The sequence below is a fragment of the Salvelinus alpinus genome, chromosome 3, assembly GCF_045679555.1.
Source record: "Salvelinus alpinus chromosome 3, SLU_Salpinus.1, whole genome shotgun sequence".
Taxonomy (NCBI): domain Eukaryota; kingdom Metazoa; phylum Chordata; class Actinopteri; order Salmoniformes; family Salmonidae; genus Salvelinus; species Salvelinus alpinus.
Window position 1 is genome coordinate 5,574,892 of NC_092088.1, and position 16,906 is coordinate 5,591,797.

The 16,906-nt window shown below is 44.1% G+C and overlaps 1 protein-coding gene across 1 annotated transcript in view; it reads left to right on the plus strand.

Moving 5' to 3' along the window:
* The first annotated feature begins 248 nt into the window (after positions 1–248).
* sptlc3 (serine palmitoyltransferase, long chain base subunit 3) overlaps positions 249–16,906 on the plus strand; it is a 117,853-nt gene continuing 101,195 nt past the window's right edge. The window contains exons 1-4 of the mRNA XM_071391327.1: positions 249–456; positions 4,366–4,572; positions 11,890–12,044; positions 12,710–12,858. Coding sequence (XP_071247428.1) covers positions 346–456; positions 4,366–4,572; positions 11,890–12,044; positions 12,710–12,858 — 622 coding nt within the window. The 5' untranslated portion in view covers positions 249–345. The remainder of the gene's footprint in view (positions 457–4,365; positions 4,573–11,889; positions 12,045–12,709; positions 12,859–16,906) is intronic.

Genomic DNA, 16,906 nt, shown 5'->3' on the forward strand with positions numbered 1-16,906 from the left:
CAATATCTCTTTCACAGCGTGGAGATGAGATTCGTAGTTTTGTGTACACAATAATAGGAGGGTTGTGCGTGGGTTAGGTTTCCAAAGAGACCTGTAAGTGTCACATAACTCTGGTCCGGGGCGTTACGTCCGGCTTGTTGATGCAGTGCTATCAACCCACACGTAACGTCATGGACCAGAGCTACCTGTAAGTGCTGATTATAAGTCACCTTTGTCGTAATGACCCAAGTAAGGTAAACCGGTTTCATACCCGGGCTGAAACTCATTCACCGCTGCTGGGGGGGGGGTGAAAAAACACTTCCTACTTATTCACTCAGTGTTCACCATATCTTCTCCTGACTAGATATGGCTCGAACTACAGCCCCTGTGCCCAACGGAAACCTCAAGGTACAACTGAACGGGAATAATTTAAAAAACGCGAATTGTAAGAAAAATGGATATCACAATAAGGCACAGGTATGTAGAATTACTGGCGAGTAGATGACATGGGGCGTTTTCTTTATTTTTATTCTTTGTAAAAAAAAAAAAATAGCGAGAAACTCCCTCCTCAAAACAAAACAAATATCAACCGTATGCTAGGTGTAATAATGTAGGCTCTGTTGCCGAGTTAGTGGCACTTGTTATATGTTGACACTGGCTACATGATGCGTAGCGCTGCCTAGTATCTCAGGATCGCACTTGTTGATGCAGGCCGGTATAGCTAGTTAGCTACATTATGGCCCACCTCGCATCACCTCATCTTTTTCCCGCAGTCGGACTAGCCAAGAGGCACATGGAATCGGACATTTCAAGCCACATTTCAAAAACATATTTTATAGGTGGTTTGAAATCTACAAATCTGATTCCTGGTCATGCATCTTGTGTCTGAACGGTCAAATCTGATTTATTTGCCCTCACATTTTTTTGGGGGGGGTTGTTATTTGGCATATCTTGTCGTTTCATACCTAGCTAGTTACTGTTGTGTTGACAGTTTGACAAGAACGTGTGGTAGCTAACTAGCTAGCTTGTTAGTTGTTTAGAAACAAATGAGTGAATGTGCTAGCAAACTAAACAGCACACTAGTTGACTGTTGCGGCCGGTCCCAAAAAAATGACTCGTTTTTAAAGTTGTATCATCCTTTTTGAGGCTTTAAACGTGTTCTTACACTATGATTTTGAACACTTTTAAAGTAACTAGGAGACTTAGTTTGCTCTAAACATAACTTCCTGAGTGAGTACCACCACCCACCAGCCTACTGTAGTGAGCCCACACACCCCATTACCATGACAACTAGAGTAGCCATGTCAGAAAGTGACTACAGTCTGAACTAGGGATTTTTTTTTTGGACAGTTCAAGTACTAATGGTTACTTGAGTCATTTTCTTTTCTTCTCCATTATATTGTAATGAAACAGGCAGGGAGCAGGTCTCGAACACTCGACCTCTTAGCCCGAGGTCCGGCGCGCTATCGACTGTGCCGCAAAAGCATGCTCAAACGGCCGCGCTTATAAACCCAGGGTCGTTACAATATTCTTTGAACACAAAGGCGCAAGTGGGGTGAAAAAATAAATGTGCGCATGTATCTATCTATATGCCAAATTATCATAACCATTACAGATAAATCCACATTTTGTAAATTGCCACATATATATATTCAGGTTATTAAAAAGTGCCATTTAAGATTAATTTATTGAAACCCTCAATATCAACTGGTTATATTATATCGTGGAAGACAATATTTTAAAAAGCAGTAACCTCAGCAATGGTGCTTTGATGTAGAAGCCTATGGCTGTGCAATGACATAGCCTTGTTTGGTTAATTTAGCAGACAATATGCTCTTATTTCTTCAGCCCTTATCACAGTCAAGACACACCTACGCTACCGGTCAAAGGTGTTTGAGAACACCTACTCATTCAAGGGTTTTTCTTTATTTTTTACTATCTTCTACATTGTAGAATAATAGTTGATACATCAACACTATTAAATAACACATATGGAATCATGTAGTAACCAACAAAAGTGTTAAACAAATCAAAATATATTTTAGATTCTTCAAAGTAGCCACTCTTTGCCTTGATGACAGCTTTGCACACTGTGCACACAATAAATAAAATGATGTAATATAACAGAATAAAATATCAGAATATATTTCCAAATGTAAAAAGTTGCCAGGGTGAAGTGACGCGCATCCCTTGCCTGTAACAGCTATTCTCCAAGAGAGAACATTTGAAACGGGGCTCAATCTGGCCAGATGCCAGATTCCTTTTTTTACAGGGTTACAAACCAAAATCTGTTTTCTTTTGGATATACAGATGTTCAATTTGGTTTATTCTACCTGTTCTTTGGATTTTTTTTTAAATTGATGAACAATTCCACACTGAACACTGACATACAGTGCCTTCGTAAAGTATTCAGACCCCTTGACTTATTCCACATTTTGTTACGTTACAGCCTTATCCTAAAATTTAGATTATTTTTTTTGATCCATCTACACACAATACGCCATAATGACAGCAAAAACGGGTTTAGACATTTTGCAAACTTATTGGTAATTTAAATAACAGAACTATCACATTTACTTAAGTATTCAGACCCTTTACCCAGTACTTTGTTGAAGCACCTTTGGCAGCGATTACAGCCTCAAGTCTTCTTGGGTATGACGCTACAAGCTTGGCACACCTGTATTTGGGGAGTTTCTTCCATTCTTCTCTGCAGATCCTCTCAAGCTCTGTCGGGTTGGATGGGGAGCGTCGCTGCACAGCTATTTTCAGGTCTCTCCAGAGATGTTCGATCGGGATCAAGTCTGGGCTCTGGCTGGGCCACTAAAAGACATTCAGAGACTTGTCCTGAAGCCACTCCTGCGTTGTCTTGACTGTGTGCTTAGGGTCGTTGTCCTGCTGGAAGGTGAATCTTCACCCCAGTCTGAGTTCTTCTCTGGAGCAGGTTTTCATCAAGGATTTCTCTGTACTTTGGTTTGTTCATCTTTCCATCGATCCCGACTAAACTCCCAGTTCTTGCCGCTGAAAAACATCCCCACAGTACTGCCACCAACATTCTTCACCGTAGAGATGGTGCCAGGTTTCCTCCAGATGTGACACTTGGCATTCAGGCCAAAGAGTTCAATCTTGGTTTCATCAGACCAGAGAATCTTGTTTCTAATGGTCTGAGAGTCCTTTAGGTGCCTTTTGTCAAACTCCAAGTGGGCTTCCATGAGCCTTTTACTGAAGAGTGGCTTCCATCTAGCAACTCTACTTTAAAGGCCTGATTGGTGGTGCTGCAGAGATGGTTGCCCTTCTGGAAGTTTCTCCCATCTCCACAGAGGAACTCTAGAGCTCTGTCAGAGTGACCATCGGGTTCTTGGTCACCTCCCTGACCAAGGCCCTTCTCCCCTGAATGCTCAGTCTGGCCGGGCGGCCAGCTCTAGGAACAGTCTTGGTGGTCCCAAACTTCTTCCATTTTAAGAATGATGGAGGCCACTGTGCTCTTAGGGACCTTTAATGATGCAGACATTTTTTGGTGCCCTTCCCCGGATCTGTGCCTCGATACAATCCTGTCTCAGAGATCTTTGGACAATTCCTTCAACTGCATGGCTTGGTTTTTGCTCTGACATGCATTGTCAACTGTGGGACCTTATATAGACAGCTGTGTGCCTTTCCAAATCATGTCCAATGAATTGATTTTACCACAGGTGGAGTCCAATCAAGTTGTAGAAACATCTCAAGGATAATCAATGGAAACAGGATGCACCTGAGCTCCATTTAGAGTCTCATAGCAAAGGGTCTGAATACTTATGTAAATAAAGCAATTCGTAACAAAATGTGGAAAAAGTGAAGGACTTGTTACTCTGACTGTTGTTGTTACCATGACTGTTGTTTGTATAGTTTCCATGACTGTTGTTTGTATAGTTTCCATGACTGTTGTTTGTGTGTAGTTACCCTGACTGGTGTTGTTGTTGTTTGTGTGTAGTTACCCTGACTGGTGTTGTTGTTGTTTGTGTGTAGTTACCCTGACTGGTGTTGTTGTTGTTTGTGTGTAGTTACCCTGACTGGTGTTGTTGTTGTTTGTGTGTAGTTACCCTGACTGGTGTTGTTGTTTGTGTGTAGTTACCCTGACTGTTGTTGTTGTTTGTGTGTAGTTACCCTGACTGGTGTTGTTGTTTGTGTGTAGTTACCCTGACTGGTGTTGTTGTTTGTGTGTAGTTACCCTGACTGGTGTTGTTGTTTGTGTGTAGTTACCCTGACTGGTGTTGTTGTTTGTGTGTAGTTACCCTGACTTGTTGTTGTTTGTGTGTAGTTACCCTGACTGTTGTTGTTGTTGTTTGTGTGTAGTTACCCTGACTTGTTGTTGTTTGTGTGTAGTTACCCTGACTGTTGCTCTTCTTCCTCTAGAAAAACAGCACAGCACATAGTGCTGGGCCCCCCTCCAGTCGGCAGAGGTTTCAGAGACCAGAATCCTTTGAGCAGGCTCCCATGTACGTAGCCGTGATGACATACCTGGGGTTCGGCATCGTCACACTGTTCGGATACTTCAGGGACTTCCTCAGAGCAGTAGGACTGGAGAAATGTCACATCGCCAGGGAGAGAGAGGAGCAGAAGGTAGAGATATACAGTACCAGTCAAAAGTTTGGACACCTACTCATTCAAGGGTTTTTCTTTATTTTGTACTATTTTCTACATTGTAGAATAATAGTGAAAACATCAAAACTATGAAATAACACATATGGAATCATGTAGTAACCAAAAACCTTTGAATGAGTAGAGGTGTCCAAACTTTTGACTGGTACTATATATATATATATATTGTTTATATATATTGTTTTAAATATATTTTTCTGCCTCCCGAGTGGTGCAGTGGTCTAAGGTACTGCATCGCAGTGCTAGCTGTGCCACTAGAGATCCTGGTTTGAGTCTATCGCAGCCGGTCGCGACCGGGAGCGCCATGGGGCGATGCACAATTGGCCCAGCGTCGTCCGGGTTGGGAGAGGGTTTGGCCGGCAGGGATGTTCTTGTCCCATCGCGCACTAGTGACTCCTGTGACGGGCCGCGTGCAATGCACGCTGACACGGTCGCCAAGTGCACGTTGTTTCCTCCGACACATTGTTGCGGCTGGCTTCCGGGTTAAGTGGGCAAAAAGCAATGTGGTTTGGCTGGGTTGTGTTTCAAAGGACACACGGCTCTCGATCTTCGCCTCTTCCGAGTCCGTACGGGAGTTGCAGAGATGAGACAACACTGTAACTACCAATTGGATATCATGAAATTGGGGGAGAAAATTATTATAATTTTTCCCCCTATTTTCCCATAACCCACCCCTCCCCTAATTGGAGTAAACTGTCTTCACTTTCGTTTTATAGCTTCACGGTCGTTTATTGTTTTTGTATAGTTTGTCAGTGTTCGTTTCGTGTTTGTCTTCGGTAATAAAAAGATGTACTGTTATCACGCTGCGCCTTGGTCCTCCTCTCTTCCTTGTTATGACGATTGTGACAATAGGCTTAGAAGGCATGAGGACTGCAGATGTGGCCAGAGCAATAAATTGCAATGTCCGTACTGTGAGATGCCTAAGACAGCGCTACAGGGAGACAGGACGGACAAACCCACTGTCGCTGGACCAGACAGGACTGGCAAAAAAGTGCTCTTCACTGACGAGTCGCGGTTTTGTCTCGCCAGGGGTGATGGTCGGATTCGCGTTTTATCGTCGAAGGAATGAGCGTTACACCGAGGCTTGTACTCTGGATCGGGATTGATTTGGAGGCGGTGTGTCACAGCATCATCGGACTGAGCTTGTTGTCATTGCAGGCAATCTCAACGCTGTGCGTTACAGGGAAGACGTCCTCCTCCCTCATGTGGTACCCTTCCTGCAGGCTCATCCTGACATGACCCTCCAGGATGACAATGCCACCAGCCATACTGCCCGTTCTGTGTGTGATTTCCTGCAAGACAGGCATGTCAGTGTTCTGCCATGGCCAGCGAAGAGCCCGGATCTCAATCCCATTGAGCACGTCTGGGACCCGTTGGATCGGAGAGTGAGGGCTAGGGCCATTCCCCCCAGAAATGTCCAGGAACTTGCAGGTGCCTTGGTGGAAGAGTGGGGTAACATCTCAAAGCAAAACAAAGTTTGAAGATGTAATCCGGAGACAGCTGTTTTAGACAACAATCTTCCTTCTTCTCTTTTGGACCCTCCGTATTTTGGCAATCATCTCTCTGCTTCCACAGGGAATTCCACTGAATTCAAAACTCTACTTCGTTGGTGATAACGACACCGTTTCTTCCCACCACTGTCAACAGAAGACTCTACAATGTCAATATATATATATATATATATATATATATATATTTTTTTAACCTAAATCAGGGATTTTCTCATTGTCTGATTCATTTTCAGAACGAACCAGCGGGAAGTTTCCTGAATATTTCCGTGGCTAAACCAACTCGGCTCGTAATTCAACAATTTTATTTACAGATGACATACAAGTTTATTATTAAGGCACATGAAAGTTCACATGTTCCAGAAGGCATTTATGCCAAAACATGCATTTTGGTAAAAAAATAAATAAAAATAAAAATTATTAAAATGCTTCTGCTGAAGTAGAGACGTGCAACATACGCTAAGCTTGAGTTAGCGTTTTTCACACTTAGCCGACATTCTTATCCAGAGCTTTACCATTGGTAGAAAGACGCTATGTAATCTAAATCCAATCCGTTATTATGTACAATTAATTAAAATAAATCCATATCCGTCATTTTGTTTCAGGAACTCATGTAAATCTGAAAAGGACATAGAGTTAAAACTCTCTCATTCAGTTTTTTTTCTTTCTTTCCTTCTTGTTGTTGTTTAATAATCTACTGAGTCACAACGGGTGCCAGAGGACCCAGAGGATCTGGTCTGGTGTTAATGAACTCTCAGTGGATTGCTCTGCTCTGTTCTCCTCAGAGACGGAACTGAAGATCTCCATCTTGGAAAATAATAAGGGCAAAATTTATTTTAGTCATGATTCCTTTGTCTTCTCCTCTACCTTTAAAAAAAATAAAAAAGTATTTTAGCTTTATTTAGCCAGAAACAGATGGAAGGAGGCACTCTCTGTCCTTAGAGAATTGTGGCCTGCTTTTTGAAAACTGTTGAGGTGATACTAAAAATACTGGTGATATGTGGTTGTTTAGCCTACTTTAGTTGAATGTTGCTAAGTCACTCAGACGTACGTGTGTGTGTGTGTGTGTGTGTGTGTGTGTGTGGGTGTGTGTGTGTGTGTGTGTGGGTGTGTGTGGGTGTGTGTGTGTGTGTGTGTGTGTGTGTGTGTGTGTGTGTGTGTGTGTGTGTGTGTGTGTGTGTGTGTGTGCACAATCTGCTCTAATGTGCTCTCTGTTTGACATGGTTGTCTTTACGAGGTCTCTCTAGGGAACTACTTTATGTATCCTCTGTCCCTGAATAACACTCTTCACTGCATCACACACACACACACACACACACACACACACACACACACACACACACACACACACACACACACACACACACACACACACACACACACACACACACACACACACAGCTCTTTTCTGTTCTGTCCTGTTCTGCTGTGTTCTGCCCTGTTCTGCTGTGTTCTGTCCTGTTCTGCTGTGTTCTGCCGTGTTCTGCTGTGTTCTGCCCTGTTCTGCCCTGTTCTGCTGTGTTCTGTCCTGTTCTGCTGTGTTCTGCCGTGTTCTGCTGTGTTCTGCCCTGTTCTGCCCTGTTCTGCTGTGTTCTGTCCTGTTCTGCTGTGTTCTGCCGTGTTCTGCTGTGTTCTGCCCTGTTCTGCCCTGTTCTGCTGTGTTCTGTCCTGTTCTGTTCTGCTGGAAATGATTTGCACTTTTCGCACCAAAGTACATTCATCTCTAGGCAACAGAATGAGTCTCTTCCCTGAGCGCTATGACAGCTGCGTGGTCCCATGGTGTTTATACTTGCGTACTATTGTTTGTACAGATGAACGTGGTACCTTCAGGCATTTGGAAATTGCTCCCAAGAATGAGCCAGACTTGTGGAGGTCTACAATTATTTTTCTGAGGTCTTGGCTGATTTCTTTTGATTTCCCCATGATGTCAAGCAAAAAGGCACTGAGTTTGAAGGTAGGCCTTGAAATACATCCACAGGTACACCTCCAATTGACTCAAATTATGTCAATTAGCATCTCAGAACCTTCTAAAGTCATGACATAATTTTCTGGAATTTTCCAAGCTGTTTAAAGGCACAGTCAACTTAGTGTATGTAAACTTCTGACCCACTGGAATTGTGATACAGTGAATTATAAGTGAAATAATCTGTCTGCAAACAATTGTTGGAAAAATGACTTGTGTCATGCACAAAGTAGATGTCCTACCCGACTTGCCAAAACTATAGTTTGTTAACAAGAAATTTGTAGAGTGGTTGAAAAACGAGTTTTAATGACTCCAACCTAAGTGTATGTAAACTTCCGACTTCCAACTGTATGTGCCATGTAGTAATCACGCTGCGCTGTGGCAATGAACCTGTTTTCAATAGGTCCTGCTGTGTTCTGCCCTGCTCTGTTCTGCCATGTTCTGCTCTGTTCTGCTCTGTTCTGCTGTGTTCTGCCCTGTTCTGCCTTGGTCTGTTCTGCTGTGTTCTGCCCTGTTCTGCCTTGGTCTGTTCTGCTGTGTTCTGCCCTGTTCTGCCTTGGTCTGTTCTGCTGTGTTCTGCCCTGTTCTGCCTTAGTCTGTTCTGCTGCGTTCTGCCTTGTTCTGCCTTGGTCTGTTCTGCCCTGTTCTGCCCTGTTCTGCCTTGGTCTGTTCTGCTGTGTTCTGCCCTGTTCTGCCTTGGTCTGTTCTGCTGTGTTCTGCCCTGTTCTGCCTTAGTCTGTTCTGCTGCGTTCTTCCCTGTTCTGCCCTGTTCTGCCTTGGTCTGTTCTGCCCTGTTCTGCCCTGTTCTGCCTTGGTCCTAATGGAGCTCTTTGAACATAGCTGTTAGATCAGAAGCTCTAAAAAAAACTATTTTTGCCAACAGCACCATATCTAGTCCACTCCTCTTACAGTGATCACCCACGTCTAGTCATGGGTTACAGTGATCACCCACGTCTAGTCATGGGATACAGTGATCACCCACGTCTAGTCATGGGTTACAGTGGTCACCCACGTCTAGTCATGGGTTACAGTGGTCACCCACGTCTAGTCATGGGTTACAGTGATCACCCACATATAGTCATGGGTTACAGTGATCACCCACATATAGTCATGGGATACAGTGATCACCCACGTCTAGTCATGGGTTACAGTGGTCACCCACGTCTAGTCATGGGATACAGTGATCACCCACGTCTAGTCATGGGATACAGTGATCACCCACGTCTAGTCATGGGATACAGTGGTCACCCACGTCTAGTCATGGGATACAGTGATCACCCACGTCTAGTCATGGGATACAGTGATCACCCACGTCTAGTCATGGGTTACAGTGATCACCCACGTCTAGTCATGGGTTACAGTGATCACCCACGTATAGTCATGGGTTACAGTGGTCACCCACGTCTAGTCATGGGATACAGTGATCACCCACGTCTAGTCATGGGATACAGTGATCACCCACGTCTAGTCATGGGATACAGTGATCACCCACGTCTAGTCATGGGATACAGTGATCACCCACGTCTAGTCATGGGTTACAGTGGTCACCCACGTCTAGTCATGGGATACAGTGATCACCCACGTCTAGTCATGGGATACAGTGATCACCCACGTCTAGTCATGGGTTACAGTGATCACCCGCGTCTAGTCATGGGTTACAGTGGTCACCCACGTCTAGTCATGGGTTACAGTGGTCACCCACGTCTAGTCATGGGTTACAGTGGTCACCCACGTCTAGTCATGGGATACAGTGATCACCCACGTCTAGTCATGGGATACAGTGATCACCCACGTCTAGTCATGGGTTACAGTGGTCACCCACGTCTAGTCATGGGATACAGTGGTCACCCACGTCTAGTCATGGGTTACAGTGATCACCCACGTCTAGTCATGGGATACAGTGATCACCCACGTCTAGTCATGGGTTACAGTGATCACCCACGTATAGTCTTGGGATACAGTGGTCACCCACGTCTAGTCATGGGTTACAGTGATCACCCACGTCTAGTCATGGGTTACAGTGATCACTATATCTCATTAGGAGTAGGTAACTGCACCACCACTCCAATTATTCAAACATACTTACCACTTGCAGTTGAAGTCGGTAGGTTTACATACACCTTAGCCAAATACATTTAAACTCAGTTTTTCACAATTCCTGACATTTAATCCCAGTAAAAATTCCCTGTCTTAGGTCAGATAGGATCACCACTTTATTTTAAGAATGTGAAATGTCAGAATAATAGTAGAAAGAATGATTTATTTCAGGTTTTATTTCTTTCATCACATTCCCAGTGGGTCAGAAGTTTGCATACACTCAATTAGTATTTGGTAGCATTGCCTTTAAATTGTTTAACTTGGGTCAAACGTTTCGAGTGGCTTTCCACAATAAGTTGGGTGAATTTTGGCCCATTCCTCCTGACAGAGCTGGTGTAACTGAGTCAGGTTTGTAGGCCTCCTTGCTTGCACACGCTTTTTAAGTTCTGCCCACACATTTTCTATAGGATTGAGGCCAGGGCTTTGTGATGGCCACTCCAACACCTTGACTTTGTTGTCCTTAAGCCATTTTGACACAACTTTGGAAGTATGCTTGGGGTCATTGTCCATTTGGAAGACCCATTTGCGACCAAGCTTTAACTTCCTGACTGATGTCTTGAGATGTTGCTTCAATATATCCACATCATGTTTCTCCCTCATGATGCCATCTATTTTGTGAAGTGCACCAGACCCTCCTGTAGCAAAGCACCCCCACAACATGATGTTGCCACCCCCGTGCTTCAAGGTTTGGATGGTGTTCTTTGGCTTGCAAGCCTCCCCCTTTTCCCTCCAAACATAACGATGGTCATTATGGCCAAACAGTTCTATTTTTGTTTCATCAGACGAGAGGACATTTCTCCAAAAAGTACAATCTTTGTTCCCATGTGCAGTTGCAAACCGTAGTCTGGCTTTTTTATGGCGGTTTTGGAGCAGTGGCTTCTTCCTTGCTGAGTGGCCTTTCAGGTTATGTCGATATAGGACTCGTTTTACTGTGGATATAGATACTTTTGTACCTGTTTCCTGTAGCATCTTCACAAGGTCCTTTGCTGTTGTTCTGGGATTGATTTGCACTTTTCGCACCAAAGTACGTTCATCTCTAGGAGAGAGAACGCATCTCCTTCCTGAGCGGTATGACGGCTGCGTGGTCCCATGGTGTTAATACTTGCGTACTATTGTTTGTACAGATGAACGTGGTACCTTCAGGCGTTTGGAAATTGCTCCCAAGGATGAACCAGACTTGTGGAGGTCTACAATTCTTTTTTCTGAGGTCTTGGCTGATTTCTTTAGATTTTCCCATGATGTCAAGCAAAGAAGTACTGAGTTAGGTAGGCCTTGAAATACATCCACAGGTAGGCCTTGAAATACATCCACAGGTACACCTCCAATTGACTCAAATGATGTCAATTAGCCTATCAGAAGCTTCTAAAGCCATGACATAATTTTCTGGAATTTTCCAAGCTGTTTAAAGGCACAGTCAACTTAGTGTATGTACACTTCTGACCCACTGGAATTGTGATACAGTGAATTATAAGTGAAATAATTTGTCTGTAAACAATTGTTGGAAAAATGACTTGTGTCATGCACAAAGTAGATGTCCTAACCGACTTGCCAAAACTATAGTTTGTTAACAAGAAATTTGTGGAGCGGTTTAAAAACGAGTTTTAATGACTCCAACCTAAGTGTATGTAAACTTCCGACATCCAACTGTATGTGCCATGTAGTTATAACTCTGTAATAATTGAACCCGTTTTTCAATATATGTGTCCTCAGGATTTTGTCCCCCTGTATCAAGACTTTGAGAACTTCTACACCCGTAACCTGTACATGAGAGTAAGAGACAACTGGAACAGACCAATCAGCAGTCTACCTGGCCCGGTGTTTGACGTGATGGAGAGGGTGTCCCCAGACTACAACTGGACATTCAGGTACAGATTCACAAAGACGAGTGCTGATCTAGAATCAGTTTTTTGTCACTTGTAGATAGATCAGATTACACTGGACAAGGAGAGGACCTGATCCTAGATCTGAACTCCTACTCTGATACACTTTGTGAATATGGGCCTAGGTGCTAATAAGGCGATGAGCAAATTCAATGAAAAAATATTGATTGTTATGTTTACTGTTTGTGTTCTAATAGCTTATTGTATTATGTTGTCGGTTGGTTCCCACTATTACTGTTATTCAATAAGTGTGTGTGTGTGTGTGTGTGTGTGTGTGTGTGTGTGTGTGTGTGTGTGTGTGTGTGTGTGTGTGTGTGTGTGTGTGTGTGTGTGTGTGTGTGTGTGTGTGTGTGTGTGTGTGTGTGTGTGTGTGTGTGTGTGTGTGTGTGTGTGTGTGTGTGTCTGTTTGCCTCTCAGACATACATATACAACAAAATCAATTGTTCACACGCCTGTAACATATAAACAGGTTAGAAAAGGATTAGTACACGTTCAGTTTAACAGGGAAGACCATAGACAATGTCATCAACGTGGGTTTAACGTCTGTCCGTATGTCTGTCTGTGTGTTTTCAGTTTAACAGGGAAGACCATAGACAATGTCATCAACGTGGGTTTAACGTCTGTCCGTATGTCTGTCTGTGTGTTTTCAGTTTAACAGGGAAGACCATAGACAATGTCATCAACATGGGTTCCTATAACTACCTGGGTTTTGCTGAGAACGACAGTGATTTCCTGAAGACTGTGGCAGACAGAACCCAGCAGTATGGTCTCGGCGTCTGCAGCACACGACAGGAAATGGGTGAGCAGTGTGTGAGTGAGAGGTGTGGAGGGTTGGGGCTGGGAAGGAGGGGAGGAGGGTGTGTGTGTGTGGTAAACGTGTGTGTTTTTTGGTTCAACTCTAAAGCTAGCCACTATTTTTTTTCCCTCACTCGGTTTGAATTAGGTCAGAACTGATCTGTACTGCGTCCCAAATTGCGTTTTGGTTGTGTCCCGAATTGCACACTATTACGTTAATAGTGCTCTACTTTAGGGCTTTAGTCAAATGTAGTGCACTATGTAGGCAATAGGGTGCCATCTGGGATGTTGCCCAATAATGTTTGTACCATGTTGTGTTGCTGCCATGTTGTGTTGCTGTCATGTTGTTTTGCTACCATGTTGTGTTGCTGCCATGCTGTGTTTCTACCATGTTGTGTTGCTGTCATGTTGTGTTGCTGCCATGTTGTGTTGCTGCCATGCTGTGCTGCTGCCATGTTGTGTTGCTGCCATGTTGTGTTGCTGCCATGTTGTGTTGCTGCCATGTTGTTTTGCTGCCATGTTGTGCTGCTGCCATGTTGTTTTGCTGCCATGTTGTGCTGCTACCATGTTGTGTTGCTGCCATGTTGTGTTGCTGCCATGTTGTGTTGCTGCCATGTTGTGTTGCTGCCATGTTGTGTTGCTACCATGCTGTGTTGCTACCATGTTGTGTTGCTGTCATGTTGTGTTGCTGCCATGCTGTGCTGCTGCCATGTTGTGTTGCTGCCATGTTGTGTTGCTGCCATGTTGTGTTGCTGCCATGTTGTGTTGCTGCCATGTTGTGTTGCTGTTGTGTTGCTGTCATGTTGTGTTGCTGCCATGTTGTGTTGCTGCCATGTTGTGTTGCTGTCATGTTGTGTTGCTGCCATGCTGTGTTGCTGCCATGTTGTGTTGCTGCCATGTTGTGTTGCTGTCATGTTGTGTTGCTGCCATGTTGTGTTGCTGCCATGCTGTGTTGCTGCCATGTTGTGTTGCTGTCATGTTGTGTTGCTGCCATGTTGTGCTGCTGCCATGTTGTGTTGCTGCCATGTTGTGTTGCTGCCATGCTGTGTTGCTGCCATGTTGTGTTGCTGTCATGTTGTGTTGCTGCCATGTTGTGCTGCTGCCATGTTGTGTTGCTGCCATGTTGTGTTGCTGCCATGTTGTGTTGCTGCCATGTGTTGCTACCATGTTGTGTTGCTGCCATGTGTTGCTACCATGTTGTGCTGCTGCCATCATGTGTTGTCTTAAGTCTCTCTATGTAGTGTTGTGGTGTCTCTCTTGTCGTGATGTGTGTTTTATCCCCCCCAAAAAAAATAATTAAAACATTTTATTATTAATCCCAAGCCCCCGTCCCCGCAGGAGGCCTTTTGCCTTCTGGTAGGCCGTCATTGTAAATAAGAATTTGTTCTTAAACTGACTTGCCCTAGTTAAATAAAAAAAGAAATACAACATTGTGAGGAAAAGGTTTCCATCTGGGACGTAGACCCAGTCTGTGTGTTTCGTGGGGAGCACTGAAGTCCACTTGACACGAGCCACTCCTTCACACAGTATCAGTCTTATCTACAGTCTTCTATTGTTGCCATATAAAAATCCTCCACCATATATTTGAAGTCCAATAGTATTGAACTAGTCTAACTCTTAATAAGGTGTTGTACAGGGCCAGTTCTTTGTTAATACCTGACGTTTTACGAGTGGTATAAATTCCTCTCTTCTATAACCTATCATAACCTACGGTGCATTTGGAAAGTATTCAGACCCTTTGACCTTTAACACATTTTTATTACGTTACAGCCTTATTCTAAAATTGATTAAATTGTTGTTCTCCCTTCATCATTCTAGACACAATACCCCATAATGACAAAGCATTGTTTTGTTTTTTGTAAAAAAAAAAAAGATTTACATAAGTATTCAGACCCTTTACTCAGTACTTTGTTGAAGCACCTTTGGCAGCGATTACATCCTCGAGTCAAATAAAATAAAATGTTATTTGTCACATGCGCTGAATACTAAAACAGGTGTAGACCTTACAGTGAAATGTTTACTTACAAGCCCTAAACCAACAATGCAGTTTTAACAAAATACCAACAAACAAAAAATAAAGTAAGAGATAAGAATAACATAAATATAGAGCAGCAGTAAATAACAATGTGGAGGCTATATACAGGGTGTTACGGTACAGAGTCAATGTGGAGGCTATATACAGGGTGTTACGGTACAGAGTCAATGTGGAGGCTATATACAGGGTGTTACGGTACAGAGTCAATGTGGAGGCTATATACAGGGTATTACGGTACAAAGTCAATGTGGAGGCTATATACAGGGTGTTACAGTACAGAGTCAATGTGGAGGCTATATACAGGGTATTACGGTACAAAGTCAATGTGGAGGCTATATACAGGGTGTTACAGTACAGAGTCAATGTGGAGGCTATATACAGGGTGTTACGGTACAGAGTCAATGTGGAGGCTATATACAGGGTGTTACGGTACAGAGTCAATGTGGAGGCTATATACAGGGTGTTACGGTACAGAGTCAATGTGGAGGCTATATACAGGGTATTACGGTACAAAGTCAATGTGGAGGCTATATACAGGGTGTTACGGTACAGAGTCAATGTGGAGGCTATATACAGGTGGTACGGGTACAGAGTCAATGTGGAGGCTATATACAGGGTGTTACAGTACAGAGTCAATGTGGAGGCTATATACAGGGTGTTACGGTACAGAGTCAATGTGGAGGCTATATACAGGGGGTACCGGTACAGAGTCAATGTGGAGGCTATATACAGGGTGTTACGGTACAGAGTCAATGTGGAGGCTATATACAGGGGGTACCGGTACAGAGTCAATGTGGAGGCTATATACAGGGTGTTACAGTACAGAGTCAATGTGGAGGCTATATACAGGGGGTACCGGTACAGAGTCAATGTGGAGGCTATATAAAGGGTGTTACGGTACAGAGTCAATGTGGAGGCTATATACAGGGTGTTACGGTACAGAGTCTATGTGGAGGCTATATACAGGGGGTACCGGTACAGAGTCAATGTGGAGGCTATATACAGGGGGTACCGGTACAGAGTCAATGTGGAGGCTATATACAGGGGGTACGGGTACAGAGTCAATGTGGAGGCTATATACAGGGGGTACGGGTACAGAGTCAATGTGGAGGCTATATACAGGGTGTTACGGTACAGAGTCAATGTGGAGGCTATATACAGGGTGTTACGGTACAGAGTCAATGTGGAGGCTATATACAGGGTGTTACGGTGCAGAGTCAATGTGGAGGCTATATACAGGGTGTTACGGTACAGAGTCAATGTGGAGGCTATATACAGGGGGTACAGGTACAGAGTCAATGTGGAGGCTATATACAGGAGGTACCGGTACAGAGTCAATGTGGAGGCTATATACAGGGGGTACAGGTACAGAGTCAATGTGGAGGCTATATACAGGGGGTACCGGTACAGAGTCAATGTGGAGGCTATATACAGGGTGTTACGGTACAGAGTCAATGTGGAGGCTATATACAGGGGGAACCAGTACAGAGTCCATGTGTGGGGGCACCGGTGTCGAGGTAATTGAGGTAATATGTACATGTAGGTAGCGTTATTAAAGTGACCATGCATAGATAATAAGAGAGTAGCAGCAATGCAAATAGTCTGGGTAGCCATTTGATTAGCTGTCCAGGAGTCTTATGGCTTGGGGGTAGAAGCTGTTTAAAAGCCTCTTGGACCTAGACTTGGCGCTCCGGTACCGCTTGCCGTGTGGTGGCAGAGAGAACAGTCTATGACTAGGGTGGCTGGATCCTTTTTAGGGTCTTCCTCTGACACCGCCTGGTATAGAGGTCCTGGATGGCAGGAAGCTTGGACCCAGTGATGTACTGGGCCGTACGCACTACCCTCTGTAGTGCCTTGCGGTCGGAGGCCTAGCAGATGCCATACCAGGCAGTGATGCAACCTGCCAGGATGCTCTCGATGGTGCAGCTGTAGAACTTTTGAGGATCTGAGGACCGATGCAACATTTTTTCCTGCCCTCTTCACAACTGTCTTGGTGTGCTTGGACCATGTTAGTTTG